This window comes from Aplysia californica, unplaced genomic scaffold (assembly GCF_000002075.1).
Source record: "Aplysia californica isolate F4 #8 unplaced genomic scaffold, AplCal3.0 scaffold00313, whole genome shotgun sequence".
NCBI lineage: Eukaryota > Metazoa > Mollusca > Gastropoda > Aplysiida > Aplysiidae > Aplysia > Aplysia californica.
The window spans coordinates 79,531-101,390 of NW_004797583.1; the positions used below are offsets into that span (position 1 = coordinate 79,531).

Here is a 21,860-nt window from a genome sequence, read left to right on the forward strand (position 1 = left end):
CCCTACCTTTTACTCCAACATACCACACAATTTCCCTACCTTTCTCCATCATTTACCCCAACACACCACACAATTCCCCTACCTTTTACTCCAACATACCAAACACACAATTTCCCTACCTTTTGCTCAATTACATCACATAATTCCTCTTTCATTTACCCCAACACACCACACAATTTCTCTATCATTTACTCCAACATACCACACACACAATTCCCCTACCTTTTACTACAACATATAACACACACAATTCCCCTATCTTTTACTCCAACATACCACACACACAATTCCCCTACCTTTTACTCCAACATACCACACACACAAACACACAATTTCCCTACCTTTTGCTCAATTACATCACATAATTCCTCTTTCATTTACCCCAACACACCACACAATTTCTCTATCATTTACTCCAACATACCACACACACAATTCCCCTACCTTTTACTACAACATATAACACACACAATTCCCCTATCTTTTACTCCAACATACCACACACACAATTCCCCTACCTTTTACTCCAACATACCACACACACAATTCCCCTACCTTTTACTACAACATACCACACACACAATTCCCTACCTTTTACCCCAACACACCACACAATTTCCCTGCGATTTACCCCAACATACCACACACACAATTTCCCTACCTTTGATGTCAATGTATCCATTCGGATCTATCCAGATGAGAGCTCCCTCTTTATCCTGGCCAAAGAGGCCGCCGGTGTAATACTTGAGCATCACCTCGGGGGGCTCGAACCACTCCAACATGGTGTCCACCTTGTTCTGTTCTCGCCACTTCATGTTCTAGGACAACCACAGGGAAATTATCAAAGTAAATCTGGGACATGCTCTTTTTAGTTTTAGTAAGAGTTTTAAGGCACTTGCAACACAATAAGGTCATATGAGCGCCAGAAGATTAGAGGTGTTACAAGAGAGTAACAAACATAAAAAAGAAGAAGGGGAGATCAGGACGATAGATGTTTGATAGGAAAGAAGGAACATACCACACCAGAGCACCCGCCAACCACCCACAGGGACATGTCCTAATCGGTATACAGGATACAACTCAGACAGCTGCATGATACTGACACACTCACTGAGAGCTCTCATGTACTTCTTAATTTTAGTTTTAGCAGGAGTTTTACGGCACTTACAACGCAATAAGGTCATGCAAGTGCCCAAGATTAGAGGAGTTATGAAAAATAACAAACACAAACACAAAAAAAGAAAAAGCAGAGATCAGGACAATAGACGTTTGTTAGGAAAGAAGGAACGAACCACACCAGAGCACTGGCTAACCACCCGCATTGGTACTTCTAAATGTAAGATCAAATACTTAATGCATTTTTATTAAGCACTTCTATCCCTGTTAAGCTCTATGCGCTTTACAACCACAAATGTGAGGCAGCGTGGTGGAATCAGGCTTTCGTCAATTTTTGGGCATGTAGAGTTATTGGTATCATCTTAAAGCTTGTTCACTTGTCTTTATTTAGATGAAAAAAATATCCATTTATCTTGAATATAAGTCGAGATATTTGCGAATGAAGGAGGTGGGGGTCACTTGTTTTCAGAGGTAAAATTAATGAGAATATGGCCGCCAAAGATTAGTTATTTCCTTATCTTAAAAGTCCGTGGTAACTGAAAATTTACATTTTCTGTGCCTTTAATCAACGTTTTTAAGAAAAATCCACACAGAAATGAGTTCTTTAATGGGTATGAAAGGTGTTGAGCCAAAAAACAAAAATTTGATAAAAATTGACAAACCTGCGCAAAAATGAAAGTTTCTTCACTTTAATTATTTTGACGAGAGCCTGATTCCACCACGCTGCCTCACAAATGTATTAGCACCCCACCGGACTCAAGAACACGACTCAAAAATATTCCCAGTTTCCCGGGAAGCATACAGTGCAAGCTGTGGATTACATGCACTAAAACATTACAAACTGACATCTTTGCTGCCTATGGCCGGGTACTCATTCCCACCTGGGTGAAGTGAGGAAAATTCATATAAGTTCCTTTCCCAAGGACACAAAGTCAGGACCCTGACAGAACTTGTACCCAGGACTTTACGGTTGAGAGGACCGGAGCCTGACTTTATGGACAAAGAAAGCAAAGTTTTCATGAACTTCTACATCTGCTGTTTGTTTTTGTTTTTGAAAAGTGTTTTACGGCGCTCGCAACTGCATAAGGTCATATGAGCGCGCGGGACACACCTAATATTTTCAGTTGGTAGGAAATTTTGAATTTTTGCCCGGGTGGCGGCTGAAGCCGACTCTTATCGATTTAGCCCACCAAAGGATCTTTAACGCCCTTGTCCGAGAAGGCTAGGTGTAGATCTTTCCTACCAGAAGATCAGGGGTGTGGCAGAAACCCAGCAGTAAGGAGGAGCCAAGGAGTAGCAGTAGAAAGGCTGCAGAAAGAGTCAGGAGCCCAGAGGAGGGGGCAAAGGAGGTGAGGGGGTGGGGGCAGAAAGTGGAAATGAAAGCAGACAACAGAACATTGCTAGAGAGCAGGAAAGGAGGTGAAAGGAGACAATTTTAGAGAAGAAAATTTTTCGGTCGCTACCCGGATTCGAACCCGGGACCTTTGAATGAGAGGCCAACACCTTAACCTGTAGGCCATGAGAGCCCCCTCTACATCTGCAGTTTTCCCTGTCATCCCTGGGTCCCTGTTCAATACGAAATCCATCTGGACTGAAAACTCTAACGCATTATAAGAAAGTAATAATGATAAGGATGATATTAATAGTAATCATAATAAAAACAACAACAACAATAATAATATTTAGTAATAATAATAATGATAACAACAATAATTATTATGATAACGAAAATAATTATAATAACAATAACAATAATAACAATTGTAAAATTCACCAGTCAAAGTCTGACAATGACCTGTAATCTGCAGAGAATGTTTCTTTCATGTCATGCCAAACAAGAAATAAGTGTTAATAATAACTTGTGGACTTTGCTGTGGCCAATGAGATGAGACTAATTATAGCAGTGAAGAGTTCGCTACAGTTCGAGTATTTAACAGCTTCATTTCCACGGGTGGGCATACGTATAACATATCATAGAATAACACAAAAGGTGTTCATATCGCATTCACAGTCTGAGAGTACTTACATTTCGCAACATGACCTCAGACTTTTTCAGATCGAAATTTCGAGCTGTAAAAAAAAAATGGTGAAAAGACATAAATTACAGACAGAATGGTCGACAATTTTGAGCTGTAAAAAAAAATTGTGAAAAGACAAAAATTACAGACGTTATGGTTGACAACGTTGAAGCATTGAAGCAGCCAACCTCCTATATTGTCTAAATCATTTCGAAGGATGCTTTAAATACTACAGATACAACACACTTATCATATAACAGAACACATTCCAACATTTTAAAAAACATGCCTTATCATATATAGTACACGACCAGACCACACAACACACTTCCCTATAAGACACAGTGGACAACTTTTTAAAACTAAAAAACAAATTCTATCCAAGCATCCGGTCAAAATCGATGGTGGGCACTGATCAAGGATTCCCCCCCAACCTCCACAAACATTTTTCGGGGGCTCTCGTGGCCTAGAGGTTAAGGTGTTGGCCTCTCACTCAAAAGGTCCCGGTTTCGAATCCGGGTAGCGACCGAAAAATTTTCTTCTCTAAATTTGTCCCCTTTCACCTCATTTCCTGCTCTCTAGCAATGTTCTGTTGTCTGCTTTCGTCTCCTCTTTCTGTCCCCACCCCCTCACCTCCTTTGCCCCTTCCTCTGGGCTCCTGATTCTTTCTGCAGCCTTTCTACTGCTACTCCTTGGCTTCTTCTTACTGCTGTCTTTCAGCCACACCCCTGATCTTCTGGTAGGAAAGATCTACACCTAGCCTTCTCGGACAAGGGCGAAAAATCTCGGAGGACCCGTGTGCAAGTTGCGCACGTTTAAAGATCCCTTGGTGGGCTAAAATCGATAAGAGTAGGCTTCGGCCGCAACCCGGGCAAAATTCAAAATTCCCTACCAACTGAAAATATTAGGTGTGTCCCGTTCGCTCATATGACCTTAAGCAGTTGCGAGCGCCGTAAAACACTTTACAAAAACCAAAAACAACATTTTTCTGCTTTCAATAAACTGAAGCTCTTCAAAGCAAACCTGCAACAAATGTGCAAGAATTGATCAAGAACGTCATAACTCCCACTGATTGAACTCTCTGAATCCCACCAGACGCTGTCAGTGAGCCTCCGACGGTAAGAACTCAGTTCCCCATTGGACGCTGGGGGCGTGCAATGCTAGAGACAACTGTTTCGTTTCATTTACTGCAAGTTTTTGCTTGTTTTTCGGAACTATTCCCGATCCAAGTTTTTTCGTAATCGCTAAACCTTTGTTTTCGCAATTTAGAAGTTGGAGGCAAGCTTTTGGAGTTACAATAAGACACCAGGTTTACGTGACTGTAGAAAAAACTGCGGGAGACGGTGGACAAAAAATCAGGATTTAAAGACTGAAGGGGCTTCATTCTCATGATTATTCCCAAATATCATTCTCATGATTATTCCCAAATATCATTCTCATGATTATTCCCAAATATCATTCTCATGATTATTCCCAAATATCAATATTTCTGCAGCATTGGGAAGTCCTTGAGGTACAATATTAGAAAACAGAGAGTGCATATTATTTTTCCAACACAAACACCAACGACCATACAAAGGCTAAGACCATCAAATATGTTTCAGAGATATGATTTTTACACACTGGCTGGCAGCTATAATCTATATAAATACAGTCCACAACATGACAGAAGTCTCACCTCGTAACCATCGCAGAAAATAGTGGTCATCAAAGTGCGGGCGAGTAATGTCCTTGACATTTTCTTTGAACTGAAAAATTAAACAATATACAAAACAGACTTTAACTTGATGAACAGACAATGATTCTTATTAACAAAATGAAAGAGTCTACATCCACCCACTACCCCAGTAGGTGTTTTTACGCCATCATCAACCCAATTTCAATCATATATAGGAGGCAGGCTTCCAACCCTGCCTGTCAGGGCCAACCCAGGCCAAGGGGGATACACATATTTCAGTTTAACTCATTCGCTACGCCGAGCCGCGGGGGGGCGGCGCAGCGCAGCTAAAGTGCCGTCAGTACGCTAAGCCGCCCCCGGCGGCTTGAGAACCGATCTTCAATTTTAGCTCAGATTCTATTCCAATCCACATATCCATGTTAAAATAAAGGTCATAATATAATGTTGACTTCCGGGTCAAGCAATTCCACTGAAAATAGGAAATTTAGATTCAGTTTTGAAACGCGATTTCGTAGTTTATTTGACTTTGTTTTATCGCGATGCCAAAATTATAGCCCGGACACCAGTCTTAGTAATTTTACACAACAAAGTCTATCATTATTTTGCCCACTAAAGAAATGTAGGACTCTTTTTTATAATATTGATACGATTGGGCTCATATTGCCAGTGCACTGTTATTGAGAAATCAATATTTTTGAGTGCTAGATCTAGGTCTAGATCTTAATTGTCAAAATATTTTTTTTCTCCCCAAAATCACTACTTTTTTATGAAATTACACAAAAAGTGCCACTCAAGACATGTATAGGTTTATTCCAAATGCAATTCTGAATAATTCCATATAAGATACGAGTGGCTTTTTTTTCTGTTTGTGATCGTTTTTCAAGATTATAAAAATGTTTGGGTTTTTTTTCAATATCGGAAGTTATGTTCAAAATGTACAAATATTATGGAATGTAGGTAAACAACTGCAAACTTTTCAATATTTTCCAGTTCTATATTCATTTATGGTTATTTTGATGTATCATTTGACTAGGTGCAAACATATTATTTGAGTTTCACCAAAGATTATTAATTTTTTTATTTTCAAATGTTATCCGCATCCAATCAAAATTGTGTTGCATAATCATCTCTTACAGGAACCAAAGTTAAAAAATACATAAATGAACATTACAGATGTATTCTACAAACCATACAGAAAATGTTGGTATATAATGTGTTGATATTTATTTGAATTTGTGGCCCAAAAGACCTTTTAACTGCCCACTAGTCATCATCTCATTCGCCCTCCCGAAAAAAAAATCGTCTACAAGCCGAAAATAATACGTAGCGAATGAGTTAAGCCGACTCAACTGTATATCAATCAATTAGTTTTGTATCTTCATACCAACATTAACATACCAGTGCCAAACATGGTCTCTGAACAAGGCACAAGAAAGAAAAATCAATGCATGTGAAATGAGGTGTCTCCGCAAAACCATCAACGTCACAAGAAGAGACCGCATAAGAAACAAAACCATACGTCTACAAACTGGAATACCACTAGTAGTAAAATTCATAGAGCGTCAAAAAGTCAAGTGGTTTGTACATCGAACCAGAATGCCCCAGAAACAACTAGCAGGTAGAGCTTACAGCACCCGAGAATCCGGCTTTAAATGAAGAGGAAGACCAAGAAAGACCTGGCTGGATGGGGTTAAAAAGGTCCTGGAACAACATGACATATTTATCACAGACGCTACACACCTAGCACAGGACCGAAACCTGCACCTCCCCTCCACATCCTAAGGATACCAGAGGAAGAGGGGAAAAAGTAAAGTTTTGTATAGGGGTAAGCAAAAACTCTCCTCACCTCAGCCAAAGTCGCCTCCTGCTTAGGGCTGAGGTTCCCCACGTGGCCACTCATGTTTGATCCTTCCTCCTTGACAAGGTTTGTGTGTGTGAGCTTGTGTGTGGGCTTGTGTGTGTGGGATCGCCCGGCTGACACTGATCACACGAGGACTCGCACTCTGTCGACAAAAACACATTTTTGTCATATAATCCCAAAATATGGAAAGCATAGATTCTCACAGTATCATTCTAAAAGAATGAAAACTTACAGAAAGAATTATTTCTTCTACATTTTCGGTCCATTTTAAGTAACCCATTTATTTGAAAGACGCAAGAGGTCCTCTTCCTAGATGCTTTACAGTTCAACATGTCACTACCAAACACATTTTTGTCATATCCCAAAATATGGAAAGCGTAGATTCTCACACTATCACTCTAAAAGATTGAAAACTTACAGAATGAATTATTTCTTACTTCTACATTTTTGGTCCAGATGAAGGAACCCGTTTATTTGAAAGATGCAAGAGGTAATCTACTATGCTTCACAATTCACATGCCACTACAATTATAATTATAAGGCTTACCGTTAATCCTAAAGTGTAACAGAATTTTATCTGACCTGTTTATGAGAAAGGCTTTGTCGTTTACTACAATAATTACATAATAAGTCAAGAGGCTCTTATTGGAAGCCTTGACATGTGCTGGTGAAGTAGACAATCTTGAAGTAGAGATAAGAAACACTGACATAATCATTGCATAACAATTAACGTCAAAAGGTAATCTGAATCTTTCACATCTGCACTGGTACGGGGAACGACCCATTGGCTCACAAGGACAGATCCCGTAACACAGGGGTCAGCGACCTTTATGGCCAACTAGGCCACATGATTAGAGCTCAGAGACGGCCCACTAGGCATCAAAGAAAGGACTTAAAATCATGCAAAATTAGCAGTGCATGTCTGTATTGGCAATGACAACTATTATATGGACATCAAATTGACCTTGATTTAAAAAAAAAAAAATTGGCCTAGAATATTAGCAAGTCATAGAAGTAGTGTATGTGTAATTAAACTTTTAAAACAAACGATTAACGTGATGGGGTGATGCTAGGGTTGTCAGCCTCAAATGACTGATCTGTAGGTTGGTCTCTCCTCAAAAGCAGTCAAGGAGTGTCTTTTTACAACAAACGAAACAAAAAGCATGCATGATAGTCGTAGCTAATTAGGCCAGACTTTATAGTAAACAAGTAGAGATGCTCACTAGGTCAGAAATGCTGGAACTGACCCAAAACTGTGTACTCGTTCCGTTACATGGACACGATAAATCCAGTGCTAGTTTGACAATCTCGGCATCTGTTTGTTTCGCGGCAAGTTTGACAGAAGTGTTTAAAGTTTAAGAATAAAATGAAGGTCAAGAACAGTCACTTGAGCTCTGTGTGCAGGTCTAAAAGTTATATTTTTAAACCCAAAAATTCTACAAATTGAGTACTGAGATTTTAATTATCTCCCCCTCTCCCCCAAGTGGACAAAAAACTAGTAATTATAAATCGGCCAGCTCTATTCTCTGAACGCTCGGGAAAATAAACTTGAACTCTATTTCAATGAAGGGTTTCCGCTCTCGAGATTTGTTGATAATTTGCGAATGGCATGGCCTGCGTGCGTGTGTGTGTGTGTGAGTGAGTGTGCGTATAGTATGTGTGTGAGTGAGTGTGCGTGTGTGAAAGGTGTGAACGGGGCGGGAGGGCGGGGAGGGATTTTTTTTTGCTTACATGAAAGGATTTTAGTTTTTGCCTTAGGGGTGACTAAATGCAAAATAGGTTACAGCCAAGGTCGAGCAGTCTTGTTTTCTCGCAGTACCTTTTGAAGGCATTTTCAAATGAAGTATAGTCTGGGAACGTTGCCCCAACCACAACTGAAGTATCTGAATATTCAGACATTTATTTAAAGACGTCTTGCTCTAGAAATTGAATTCGATTTAAAAAATGCTTCTTCCCAGTCCTCGCAGTAAAGGCAGAATAACGAAAGATGACACCTAATTCTCGCAAAAAACAAAAAATCACAAGAACGGAAACAGTCAGGAGAAATAGAGATCAAGTTTTTATTTTCACAAGCGTTCAGAGAAATAGGTTACCACTTCGTTATTAATTATGTAGACTAAATAAAGTATATAAAGGGCCCACCCAGTGTGATCTGACAGAGATATATGGTAAACACAGAGCATATGAGTCAACTCACTCTCTGCGGGGAGTTTCTATGTATTTCAGATTGAATATTATCAAATTATTTTGTTCTGGAGTAAAACACTCTCTTACATTACATAGGGTTTTTTTTTTACTCATGCACCGTCTCATGTCCATATGTATTAAATACTTTTCTTTTCTACAGTAGCATTTTTCATGCTGAACACGAAATAGCCTTCATTTTTGCCACAAATCAAACATCAATATATATATATATATATATATATATATATATATATATATATAAAACTCAATAACTATTGATTTTTATTTTAATAAATCCTTAACATTTGACTTTAATTTAACAACATGGGGGGGGTTTCAGGGGGGCATGCCCCCCGACCTAAAAAGAATCATGCCCCCCTGCATTTCACAATGATTTGATTGATATTTTGGCAATTAGGATTGATATCAGATATTACTTGAAAACAATTGATTTGCAAGGGTTTTTTTAGTGACCATACATGTGTTCTGCAACAGCAAAAATGGCAGTGTAGCCCTCAAATCAGTGCATGTGTGTGGGTGCATAATTTTATATAGATATCTAGATATATCTAGATTAGATCTAGATTTAGGCTTACCTAAAAATTCACCCATTGTTTAGGCCAACAACAATTACAATATATGATAAAAGACTACTAATTAGAGTCTACCCCTAGATACCCATAAGCCATGTCCAAATCACAGCACCGTTTTTGTTTGTTGTTTTTTTATTCGGAAGGGGGTGGGGTGGGGTAAGGGGTCCCGGCTTTTTAGGTTCAGTAATCAGTTCTGATAGTCATCATAATCATAGTCATCAGCAGTCAGAGTAGCCTCCCTACACTCTACAGTCTACAGTAGTAGCAGACAGTACAGTGCAGCGACTACTAGATCTAGATCTAAATCTAGAATCTAGGTTGACAAGTCTCCAACCAACAATATATAGATCTATAGGCCTATATAGAGAGAGAGAGAGAGAGAAAAATCTAGATTCTAGGCAAAGACATTCAAAGCTAGGCAACGCTATTATTCACGCATACCAAGATACCCTGATGAAATCAAATTCTGATCACACAAGATGAGGTGATTTTCCTATGATTTCACAATCTCTGTGTTTAGCCTACCTTCCGCTGCTGAATAAACACAACAAACAGCCGATCGCTCGGTGAGATAAAAATTGAGACCGTATAATTTTGCGAACAATTCGGTACCAACTACTTTCGGTACTCTCACCGGAGGGACCATAGGCCTACAAATAAAAAGACAATACTGTTTGTCTGAAGAGCAATTGGGTGGGGCGTTTTTTCGAGCAGGTCAAATAAAATTTTGAGTTATCTAATTTCTTTTTCTTTTTCTTTCTACAGACAGAAGGTTAATAAAAATGGGTTGGCCGTTTGTTGATACATGCATAGATCTATCTCTACAAGAGACAAAAGCTAGCAGATAGCAACCTCCTTCCCAAGCAGCCTACTTTTTTGATGACATGATGTTCGAATACATTTATTTGTGTAGTCGAGTCCCGTCGAGTCAGGTCGGTGCTCATTAGCACGATCGATGGGTTCGGTTCGGTTCGGTTTGGTAAGCGGGCCACTGAACAATTATTTGTCTTCTGTGGGCGGGGCTAGCCGGATTGAGGGCGCAAAGCGACCAGCGACCCAAAAATCCGATCGCTCGACTCGTGGCCTAAAAAACAATGCTGCCAGTCGGCCGATCGATTTATATTAGAGAACCGATCACTCCATTAGGCATTGGGTATGACAAGAATGATGATTATAGCAGAAAAAACTCTGACAATGTAATTATGTACAGTCGAACCTGTGTAAGACGGCCACCCATTGTCAAGGAGGAAAGTGGCCGTATAATGCAGGTGGCCATCTTAGGCAGGACTGATCAAGATGAAGAAAACAAACCATTCCTTTCTGAGGTCCCAACCGATGGTAGCTGCTTTGCTGTTATTGTTGTTGTTTTCGCTAGTTTTTTTTTTCTTTTTTGTTTTTTTCTTTTGTTGCTGCTTTTGTGCAAGGGTGACAATAATACGAAGTGTGTCAGACAAGGAGTAAGAGGACTGAGTGCCATGGTAAAAAAACAACAAAAAACACATGGGTTGTCACCTCTCGGAGAACGAGCGACGCTTCTGCCGCAAGTTCATGTTGATGTCCATTGTTACTTTGTTACAGACTGGGTAAACAGTAACCACTCATCTCACTTACGATTTGTGTATGAGTTCTGGGCAGGGCTTATGGGTTATAAGGGATCACATGCTTCCCTCATCAGCAGTTGAAAATGTATTGTTACCTATTGGTCAACAGTGGGAGGGGCCTACGCAACATGATCGGTTGGTGGGACTACCTAACAACAACGACAGATGATTGAATTATGACGGCTCGCCCACAACGCCAGGGGCCAATGCATGATTTAAAACAAATCGTAATGGAGTCACTAAGGTGGCCGTCTAAGACAAGTGTTATTGCTTTTTGTGATAGGGGTTGTGTGTTAAAATAAGGTGGCCGCGGCCAAGTTCGACAGGTGCCCGTTTTACACAGTTATATTATATAGAAAAAACGCAAGGGGGGAATGGAAAGTGGCCGTTTGTACAGGTGGCTGTCTTATAGAGGTGGCCTTCAGGGCAGGTGCGTCTGTAACTTGGTGTAAACAGAGGCTACAATGGTTGCTGCGCAGCGTTGCTCTACATAAAACTTATCATTCATTGAACTCTATAATTTCTTGTTTCCTTCAGTAATAGCTTCAAGTTGCGACAGCTGCACCATTGAAACAAGGTAGCGCCTACAGATCTTGGAACAAATCACGTAACTGAAATATACACCACCATAAATGGTGATTTTTAAAAAAAGCTTGCCCCGAGCCTAGAAAGACTGCAATAAACATTAACAAATTTGCGTGGTGATGAGTAAAGAGAGACCAAAACAATCTCTCTATTGCGACTATCACGGCATATCACTTCGCCTAATACATGTTCCGGTAACTACCTATAAATAGATTGAAGTTGAAGATTGACCAAAGTCAAAGGTTGGGATGTGGCTGACGATTCAGGATGTGGCTGTGGATTGACGAAAGGAAAAAGCGTCCCGCCGTCCCGAACCAGACGGTCTTGTTCATTCCACGTCGGGCGATAGGGGAGGGGGGGGGGTAATTTTTGTAGACCTTGTCTCTATAAATTCTTTCCTTCCCCGCCACGGTCAGTTGGTGTTTGTCTCGAGAGTATTTTACGGCGCTCGCAGCGACGAAAACAGGCGACAGAACATGAGAGCAGGAAAGGAGGTAAAAGGAGAACATTTTAAAGAGGAAAATTTTCTGTCGCCGTCAAGTTTCGAGCCCGAGATCTATTGAATGAGAGTCAAAAAAAGTAACCCCCCCCCCCCCCCCCCCGCCTTTCCTAACCACAACAAGAACAACTTTCTCCCCCTGCTATACGCCATGTTCTAGACTGATGTTGTCTGGCCGTCGGGTACCGGTGGCGGTATCGGCGCAACAGCCGGCAAAAAATCGTAGGGTCCTGTCTGATCGTCGGGCCCGACGCCTGTGTGGGTATCTAGCCTGGTAGCCTTATACGCACGGGGTGCCAATTACGGCTGGGATCAGCCGCTCGGGCCGATCGTCCGACTCGATCGCCTCAAAAACAAACGTGTTTGTTTTCAGTTTCAGGCGATCGAGTCGGGCGATCGGCCCTATCCAGCTGTAGTGGGCACCCCGTATTAGGCTTACAGGTCAAATTTTATGATAAAATAGAGGCCATAATTTGATACCGTGTGAACCAGAACTGCCATTGGCCGACCCGAGTCCGATCATGCAAATCGGATTCATTCGAGTTCCCGACTATAAGGTTTTCGATTCCACCACAAACAACGATATTCGGCGCTCTGATTGAAAAGTGACGCCATATTGTTGGGATAGTATTTTATACTGCTAGTAGTAGATCTCTCTACGTTTTCATGGTTGTAACGTTCAAACGGACCCGCCCAAAAGGCAAGGCTTGGTTGGTACTAAATACCACTTTTCTTTTTGAAGCCGGTTGCTGGTGAAATGGTTCAGTATTGTTGTGTTGCCTTGTGCAACAACAAGGCCAAAGCTGGATCTGACATCTTATTGCATAGGTTAGTATACTTCGCAAACACCTCTGTTGTAGATCATCATCATGTCAGGCTAGGCCATCAATGCCATCATGTCTTAGGACAGGAGGCTAGATTACGGTCCCAGAAGTTGAAATCCTACAGAAAGAACCTAATCTAGATCTAGATCTATAGGGTAACTGGGCACGTAGTCTCAGTATCTATGTACACACGGTAACCGGGTGCTTAGTTTCGGAGGCCCCTTCTAGATCTAGATCTAGATCTAGATCTAGATCTAGATCTAGTAGGTGCACGGTATAAATTGCTTCGCTCCCTTCATCCCTGCTTTCCTGTTGTATTTACTTGCATTGAAGGCCACCTCTATTCTCACCCGTCTTTGTGTTATTGTAAGTTAGTGTAAGACCACCTGTTTACTGTTTAAGATTGACCTTGTGGCCTTCTTCGTCTTCGACAATTTCAACTGTACTCTACTGGACACACGGAATTGCTGTGTTGGTCTCAATAGATCTAAATGAATGTGCACCTCAAAGGGTCACTGAGACTTTTATTTAGACTTTTAAAAACAGCTTCTACTGTGAAATATTGGACAAGCTGATCAAATGACAAAATATGTTGAGGCATCGTGGTGAAATCAGGCGCTCGTCAAAATAATGGAATCCATCCAAGAAACAGACATTCTCCTGCCAGTTTGGCAATTTTTTACAAATTTTTTATCTTTGGCTCAACACTTTTTATATGTCCGTATTACAACATATTTCTATGCGAGTTTACTCAAAAACGTTGATTAAAGGAACAAAAAAAATGGAAATTTTTAGTTTTCAAGGACTCTTCAAGCTATGAAGTTACTGAACTTCGGCGGCCATTTTCTCGCTAATTGTACCTCAGAAACCAAGTGACCCCCACCTTCTTCAATTGCAATTTTATATCTTGACTTCTATTCAAGATGGGTAATGTTTTCATCTAAAGCAAAGCAAATGAACATGTTTACAGAAGATGCCAATAACTGCAGATGCCCCAAAATTAATGAGCTCCTGATTCCACCGTGTCATGATACATATTATTTTTATGGAATTTGTCATTTCAGTCATCATGTTTATTATGAAGGCAGGGCTTTCATGCTCAGACTCCCAGCTCTTATCAACAAATACTTGATTTGTCTTTTTTTTTTTAGGTTCCCCCGAAGAGATGGCGCAAAACGGCAGAAGTGGGCGGAGAAGGTGGGGAGGAAGGCGAAGGATGGCTCTCTGTGGCAGCCCACTGGGAACCATTACATCTGCAGTGATCACTTCCGACCGAGTGACTACAGTTGGGAGTCAGGCAAACAGAAACTGAAGAAAACGGCCATCCCTTCTCGCTTCCCAACACTGGCCCGCAGAGGGAGGAAGCCACAAGTGCGTTGTAACATCCTTTTATTTCAATTGCTGGTTTTGTTGGTGTTGTTGTTGCTGTCGCTTCAATTTTTCCCTCCCAAGCACAATTTCCAATTAATTTCCCTAATTGAAGAGTGGTTTTCCAAAACTCTGTTTTGACGAGCGCCTGATTTCATCACGACTCTTAACACATACTTTTGTATTATTAGACCTGCATGTTTGCCGACAATCATCTGAAATCCGACAATCGCGACGCGACCCGCGAGGCGGCCGATGTTATCGCTAGGCCCACCTGTATCAGTCAATGTGCGAAGTGCGAGGCCTGGCTCGTTTTCGTTTTCGTGCCGACCACAGACTGCCGAGCTCGAAGCGGCCATTTTGAATTTCATTTTGTTGACAAATTCAATTGTTCAGATCGTGTGGATTCATTCCAGTCCGACTCACTTAGATAATAGAATCTAGATCTAGATCTAGATCTAGATTTATATAGATCATTATAGACCTCAATGGAGGATTCATATTCCAATTCTATTTTGTCAAACTCTATCATAGGTTGTGCTGTAATAATATTAATGTTGGTAAAAGGCATTTCATCAGGTGCGTGAATTATATTTATATAAATTTATTTAGAATCTAGACTCAGCTGAGCCCCTCTGTTCAGAATCGGATGCGGATTTCTAGTTCCAAGCCTATTCCTAGATCCTATTCACTTGTTCTACAAGATCTAGATCTAGATTTATTTAGTTTACTAGATCTATATGGAGGATTCATATTCCAATTCTATTGTGTTATTGTATCAAACCCTATTACTATTATTATAGATCTAGCAATATATGTAGATTTAGACCATTATATTATGCTCCTTGTAAGCCTTGTTTGTTTTGGAGTGTGGTTTTTTAATTTTAATTTTTTTTTTCATTTTGGACTTTTGCTGGCCTTTTCACATGAGGCTCGTTGCAGGTTCTTTTTTGGGGTAGGCCTAGGGGTAGGGGTAGGGTTGGGTCTCTTCTTTGTTGTGTTTGTGTTGGGGTGGTCGCTCGTTACTCGGAAGTCCTTCCTTATGACACCCACAAAAGCTCTTGGGGGGGGGGGGGGGTGCGCAAAATTTTCAGACAATCTGGTTGAGGCTCACATGCATATTATGTACCGGTATGCGTGTAGCATTGTATTTAAATCAGGTGCTCGTCAAAACTGACTTAGAGTTTTGGAAAACCACTCTTCAATTGGGTAACAGTACAAATACTCATTGATTGGCTAAGCAAGACCTCTCTCTCTCTCTCTCTCTCTCTCTCTCTCTCTCTCTCTCTCTCTCTCTCTCTCTCTCTCTCTCTCTCTCTCTCTCTCTCTCTCTCTCTCTCTCTCTCTCTCTCTCTCTCTCTCTCTCTCTCTCTCTCTCTCCCTCTCCCTCTCCCTCTCCCTCTCTCTCTCTCTCTCTCTCTCTCTCACCCCCCTTCCCCCCCCCCCTCCATGTTCTCTGTATGCCGTGTCATGTGTCGGTTTTCACTGTTCTGTCTGTATGCTACATCACTATGATTGTGTTCATCATTGTTGGCGGGTGCTCTGGTGTGGTTTGCTTCTTCTTCCCTATCAAACATCTATCGTCCTTATCTCCCCTTCTTCATTTTCATGTTTGTTACTCTCTTGTAACACCTCTAATCTTCTGGCGCTCATATGACCTTTATGCAGCTGCGAGCGCCGTAAAACCTCTACTGAAACTAAAATCTCAATTTATGGTTTTCCTTTCTGCATCCCCAGGCGAGTGGAGCGGTGAACACTTGCGCGGCACTGGGCTGCACGACCGTTCGAAATAAGACCAAGGCCTCGGCAAAAAAGCAGAAGACAGACTTACGGTTCCACAGTTTTCCGAGAACCAACCCGTCACTGAAGAGGAAGTGGCTGGCGGCCATGGGCATCAAGGAGTACCTGAGCTCCGACACAGCTTTTGTGTGCGGGAAACATTTCAAGGTCACCGACTACGAGGACAACAATGTTGCGGAGGACCTCCGGACAAACGCTGTCCCTTCTGTCTTCCCTGACAATGAGGAAGAGGAGCAGGAGGAGGAAGAGGAGGAGGAGGAAGAGGAAATGACTGCAGCCTCGGAAGATGACCAGCGTGCCGCCAGTGAGTCGAACGACGACCAGCCTGTTGTCAGTGACTCGGACGATGACCCCGATTACGTCACCGGGGAGGAAGTTGCGCCAGTCACGAGGAGAAAGAGGGGCCGGGGCAGAAAGGCGAAAATGCCAATTAAAATAAAGAGGACCAAGCCTGTCAAAGAAAAGAAAGCTCCGGAGGTGAAGCGGGCCGTGCCTCTCGACCACTCGTACCCGCGTGCCGGGAAGCGAGCGCGTGTGGTGGATACCGACTTGGATCTCCTTCCCGTGGGGGATCTGGAAGGAGGGCAAGAGAAGAGCATCTTTCCGCGTCGTGGACACGGCAAGAAGGAGTTTCTGGGCGGCACACTGGTGCAGCAGTTCCGCACGGTGCGGCAGCAGAAGGAGGCGGGAAAGACGCTGGTCAAAAATCTCAAGGTCGTCATGGAAAAAGGGCTGCTGAGCCCGGCTGACTTCGCGCTGATGACGGGGGCCTTCGGGTTCTTGCCGTCCAACTACTCCGCGCAGATGCTCCTGGAAGTCCCAGCCGGAGAAATCCCGACGCCAGAATTGGTCGAGCTGCGGAATTTTTGTGTCGCTCTACAGTGCGTGTCGCCCGCGGCGTATGAACATCTCCAGAACCCGTTGAGTCTGCCCGAGCCCGCGGTTCTGAGGCCCTGGCAGTGTTGGTCAGACGGTCGCCCGGGTTTCCTCACACAGCAGCTGTCTTTTGCCAAGGAGTTTGCCTTCTCTTCTCCCTCCTCCCCCTCATCCTCCTTGTTCGCACTGCTTGTACAAGAGACGAAACTCCAGGCCAAAGTCAGCTGGTGCATGAAGTCTCAGAGCTACTGGGGTCACAGCGACCTGGGGTGCGGCCCCGTGGAGGGAAGTGCGGCAGTCAGCGCCCTCACGCTCATGCTGGTGTCGCTCCAGGGCTGCGGCAAGTTCCCACTGGCCTACTTCCTCACGGGCCAGGTGAGCAGTGGACTGGTGGCCAGCCTAGTGTCGCAGGCTCTGCATAGCACGGCCGAGGAAGGACTGCTGGTCAAGGCCGTGGTCACCGACGGCCAGCTGGAGAGCCAGAAGGCGGCCGCTCACCTGGGCTTCTCCCTCAGCCCCGCGGGCCCGACGTGCTTCGTCCCTCACCCGCACAGAGACATGAGCCAACACAAGCTGTGGTTCCTGTGTGACCCGGCACTCACGCTGGCCCGAACCACAGACCTCTTGGCTGACAGGGGCACCATCTACAACCGCACGCAGAACGGCGACCTGGCTGTCTCCTGGCGGTTCATCGATTCCCTCCGTCGGCACCAGGCCGGTTCGCGCCCTCTAGAAAATAAACTGTGGCTCGGAAAACAAGAGCCGAAGCAGCGAACAGCCCCCCTGTCTGCATCAGTGGCTTCAGCCCTGGACCGACTGCGAGAGGAGGAAGGATTGGCGCAGTTCCAAGGATGTGAAGAAACGTGTCGCTTCATCCGCGTCATCGACCTTCTATCCAGCTGCCTGATGGCCAGGAACCCGTTTGCCACGGGTGTCCACGCCCCCTTGACCAGCGAGAACCGTTCCCGCTGGCACATGTTCCTCACGGAAGCGATCGGCTATCTGCAGTCGCTGTACGACGATGCCAAGACCTCGCTGTCCTTGGCAGACAGGACGGGGGCAGTGACCGGACTTATTGTCACGGCCACCTCGCTGCGGGATCTCACGGCAGAGCTCCTAGAAGATGATCACATGACTTATGTGCTGCCCTACAAGTTGTCCCTGGAGCACACCCGCAACTTCTTCCGCAAGGTTTGGACTAAATGTCTGTCTGTGGGATCATATATATAATAAATATACATACTGGAATGTGATGTAGAAGTGTACAGGGGTACTGAAACATACATACACACACACGCACACACACACACTCAGAGACACTGTGACACACACACACACACACACACACACACACACTCAGAGACACTGTGACACACACGCACACACACACGCACACACACACGCACACACACACGCACACTCAGAGACACTGTGACACATACACACACATGATACGTATACACGCTTAATCGATAACACAATTACATCATGGATAGAGATGCACAAGACAAGTGCGTTCACATGCCCTTTTATATATGCTGTGTGTTACCGTGCTGCCTGGGTTCACTGCTCTCTTGAATTCATCAATGTTTCACAGTATGCCCGGGAGCTCTCGTGGCTTAGAGGTTAAGGTGTTGGCCTCTCATTCAAAAGGTCCGGGGTTCGAATCCGGGTAGCGACCGAAAAATTTTCTTCTCTAAATTTGTCTCGTTTCACCTCATTTCCTGCTCTCTAGCAATGTTCTGTCGTCTGCTTTCGCCTCCTCTTTCTGCCCCACCCCCTCAAATCCTTTGCCGCTTCCTCTATGCTCCTGATTCTTTCTGCAGCCTTTCTACTGCTTCTCCTTCGCTTCTTCGTACTGCTGTCTTTCAGCCACACCCCTGATCTTCTGGTTGGAAAGATCTACACCTAGCCTTCTCGGAAAAGGGCAAAAAATCTCGGAGGGCCCGTGTGCAAGTTGCGCACATTAAAGATCTCTTGGTGGTCTAAAATCGATAAGAGTAGGCTTCGCCTCCACACGGGCAAAATTCAAAAATTTCCTACCAACTGAAAATATTAGGTGTGTCCCGCGCGCTCATATGACCTTATGCAGTTGCGAGCGCCTTAAAACACTTTACAAAAAGCAAAAAAAATCCACACACTCAGAGACACTGTGACACACATGCACACACACTCAGAGACACTGTGACACATACACACACATGATACGTATACACGCTTAATCGATAACACAATTACATCATGGATAGAGATGCACAAGACAAGTGCGTTCACATGCCCTTTTATATATGCTGTGTGTTACCGTGCTGCCTGAGTTCACTGCTCTCTTGAATTCATCAATGTTTCACAGTATGCCCGTGGGTGGTTGGCGGGTGCTCTGGTGTGGTTTGCTCCTTCTTTCCTATCAAACATCTATCGTCCTTATCTCCCCTCCTTTTTTATGTTTGTTACTCTCTTGTAACACATCTAATCTTCTGGCGCTTATATGACCTTATGCAGTTGCAAGGGCCGTGAAACCTCTACTAAAACAGTAAGCCCAAAAAATGTGCCCAGGGGGTCAAACTCAATCACATTGGGAGTTAAACACCAGCACCTGTAGTAGTTGACCTTTGTGTGTACTGACTGACCCTGACTGACTTCTCTGTGTACTGACTCACCTCTGTGTGTATGTGTGTGCGCATGTGTGTATGTGTACTAAATGACCTGTATGTACGTCTGTATCTCCACTAGGTCGCCCGGCAAGGAAACTGGCGAGGGTCGCCCACCGCCGCAGAGTTCTGCACAGCCATGAAGTCTCTAGCATCGCGACGTGACCTTGACCTCACACTGTTTGCAGACACGGACACCGTTTTCTCAGCGGACCCTGAGGTCAAGCTGTACAGCGCCGGGGGAGAGAGCCGGGAGGTGGCCGGCGGGGAGTTTGAGTTCGAGTCTCAAGCGGAACAGCTCTCCGCGGCGCTGCGAGTTTCTGACCCGGACTGGCTGCGGCCGTCTCTTCTGCTCACTGCTCGTTACATCTGCCGCTGTTTGCGAGAGACCGTCGTCTGTGCTCGCTGTCTGGAGACCTTACAAGCCAGTGGTTTGGAGCCAACAGACGTGGCGACTGGCTGGCCGTCTGCTGAAGAAGAATCCCGAGACTCTCGATCCGTTCCCCACGGAGTTTTGAAAGTCGTGCTGACGTGTGAGCGTGCGTTCAAAACGAGACTGCCGAAAGACTGTCTGAGGAGTTTCCTGCCCTGGGCAGAGCTGATTGGTCGGCAGATTGAGACACAGGTGTTCGATTCGCTGAAGGACAAGTTGGCGCATGTGTTCCCCGCGGGGGCGTGCCAGGAACACTTCTACGAGCACGAGCTTGGCGTGGAGGTGCCACATGTCCTTCAGCTGCTCAAGCGGATCGTCTCCCTCTACTGCCGGCTGCGACTCCACCCCGCCCGCAGCTTGCACCAGCTCTGTCTCGCTCTCACCGCTCGGAGAGAGAGCAGAGACAAAACACGGAGCTCGGGGCTCGTCTACAGTGCTATGTAGTAGTTTATCGTCTCCCTTACTTGTGGTAGGACCGGCAAAGGGGTAAATTTTATAGGAGACTCGAAAAATTGGATTACTTTTCGGTTTCATCATGCAGCAATCTGGAGGCTGGCTGGTTGTTTGGCGTTGGTAGATATTATAAGAAGAATTTCTTTTCTAACTTGGTACCTGTCTTTGACGCAGCTCATGAAATTGATGATTTCCTCTGCTACTTACTTAACCCTTTGAGTGAGCCCCCTGACCTCCTGAGGCTACCGTGCCACTCTGACTGAGCTCATGACCGATTCATGCCTTCATTCATATCATCATCAGAATCACATTCCATATATCCTCACGCAAGGTAGTTCTCATCATTACCGGCTTCTAATTAGTAATTCGGGAAGATCTGTAAAATCATGAATAATGTCCTGTGTAGTAAATAAACACGGTTTCCTGCGTGTGTTTTGTCCAAGGAGTGCCATTTTGGATATAAGGTGTCACTCACTGGTGTACCGGTGGCTAGACATACCGAGCAGTTTCACGGGCCACAGCAAGGACTCAAAGGGTTAACTTACTTTGACTTTTTCTGTCCTCTTTTTATACGGTACCACGAGGTGTCGAGGGGAGATGCAGTTGTTGGAGGTGGGCCAGGTGTGTTTCCTGTTGATTTGTCAAATTTTAAAAGAAAATTGATGTATATTTTGTGCTTAGTTGGTTCTATCACACGTGTACAGTGCTGTGTCATGTTCCTACAATGCCGTATAGTTTGTTCATAATGATACCTCGTCAACAGTTGTAGTTGTAGTCTAGCATGCACATCGTGGAAAATGAACGCACAGAAAACAGATTTTCAGGTCTACCAGAATTTTTGCTAACTGTATTCTTAAAGATCTTTGTATTCAAAACATACATGGTAGTGCAAGCAATTTGTATGCAACCAAAAATGTAACAGTAACAACAATTAAAACTGGCATCTGCCAAGTTGGATCTAATTAAACTTGACTGCAAATTTCGTTTATCGAAATCACTTGATGAGAGAGGAGAGCTAAAGGGAGGATTTGGGGAGGGGGCGGGGGGAGGGTATGAGTGTAGACCCAGTAGGCCAATTTTGGCTACCTCCCTTGATATATCCTGAAATTGGAGCATCTTATGCGTCCCACCATTGTCGCTATACATGCTAGGATGTACTTCATTTACCAATGTGCTTAGTGGTATCTACCATGACTCATACCATACGGTCACAGTGGCGTCTCTAGCTGTCTCTCTTTCTCTCTGTCTTTCTCTCTCTCTCTCTCTCCCTCTAATAATAATAATAATAGATAGCATTTGTATAGCGCATATCCCCGCTCA

The 21,860-nt window shown here is 43.9% G+C and overlaps 2 protein-coding genes across 3 annotated transcripts in view; one reads left to right on the top strand and one right to left on the bottom strand.

Moving 5' to 3' along the window:
- The window catches only part of LOC101860421 (SEC14-like protein 2), a gene marked incomplete in the record, with an annotated part of 21,200 nt that extends 11,217 nt beyond the window's left edge, over positions 1–9,983 (bottom strand). The window contains 5 exon segments of the mRNA XM_013084713.2: positions 662–818; positions 3,143–3,186; positions 4,813–4,882; positions 6,659–6,815; positions 9,895–9,983. Of these exon segments, the coding sequence (XP_012940167.1) occupies positions 662–818; positions 3,143–3,186; positions 4,813–4,882; positions 6,659–6,712 (325 nt within the window).
- LOC101857889 lies at positions 9,828–21,828 on the top strand. 2 transcript variants are annotated; one of them, XM_005102090.3, is made up of 4 exons: positions 9,828–9,937; positions 14,114–14,333; positions 16,068–18,197; positions 19,737–21,828. In XM_005102090.3, the coding sequence occupies exons 1-4, from the start codon at positions 9,933–9,935 to the stop codon at positions 20,529–20,531; spliced, it is 3,150 nt and encodes a 1,049-aa protein (XP_005102147.1). In that variant the 5' UTR covers positions 9,828–9,932; the 3' UTR covers positions 20,532–21,828. The 2 variants fall into 2 exon arrangements, with proteins under 2 accessions (XP_005102147.1, XP_005102146.1); XM_005102089.3 differs by lacking the exon at positions 9,828–9,937 and adding an exon at positions 12,650–12,966.
- Positions 21,829–21,860: the final 32 nt, after the last annotated feature.

Bases quoted from the DNA above. Each gene is read 5' to 3' on its own strand.
- LOC101857889 (XM_005102089.3), top strand. From the start codon at position 12,896: ATGGTTCAGTATTGTTGTGTTGCCTTGTGCAACAACAAGGCCAAAGCT. The intron at 12,967-14,113 runs GTTAGTATACTT...TTTTTTTTTTAG, and splicing joins TCTGACATCTTATTGCATAG to GTTCCCCCGAAGAGATGGCG. The intron at 18,198-19,736 runs GTTTGGACTAAA...TATCTCCACTAG, and splicing joins CCCGCAACTTCTTCCGCAAG to GTCGCCCGGCAAGGAAACTG.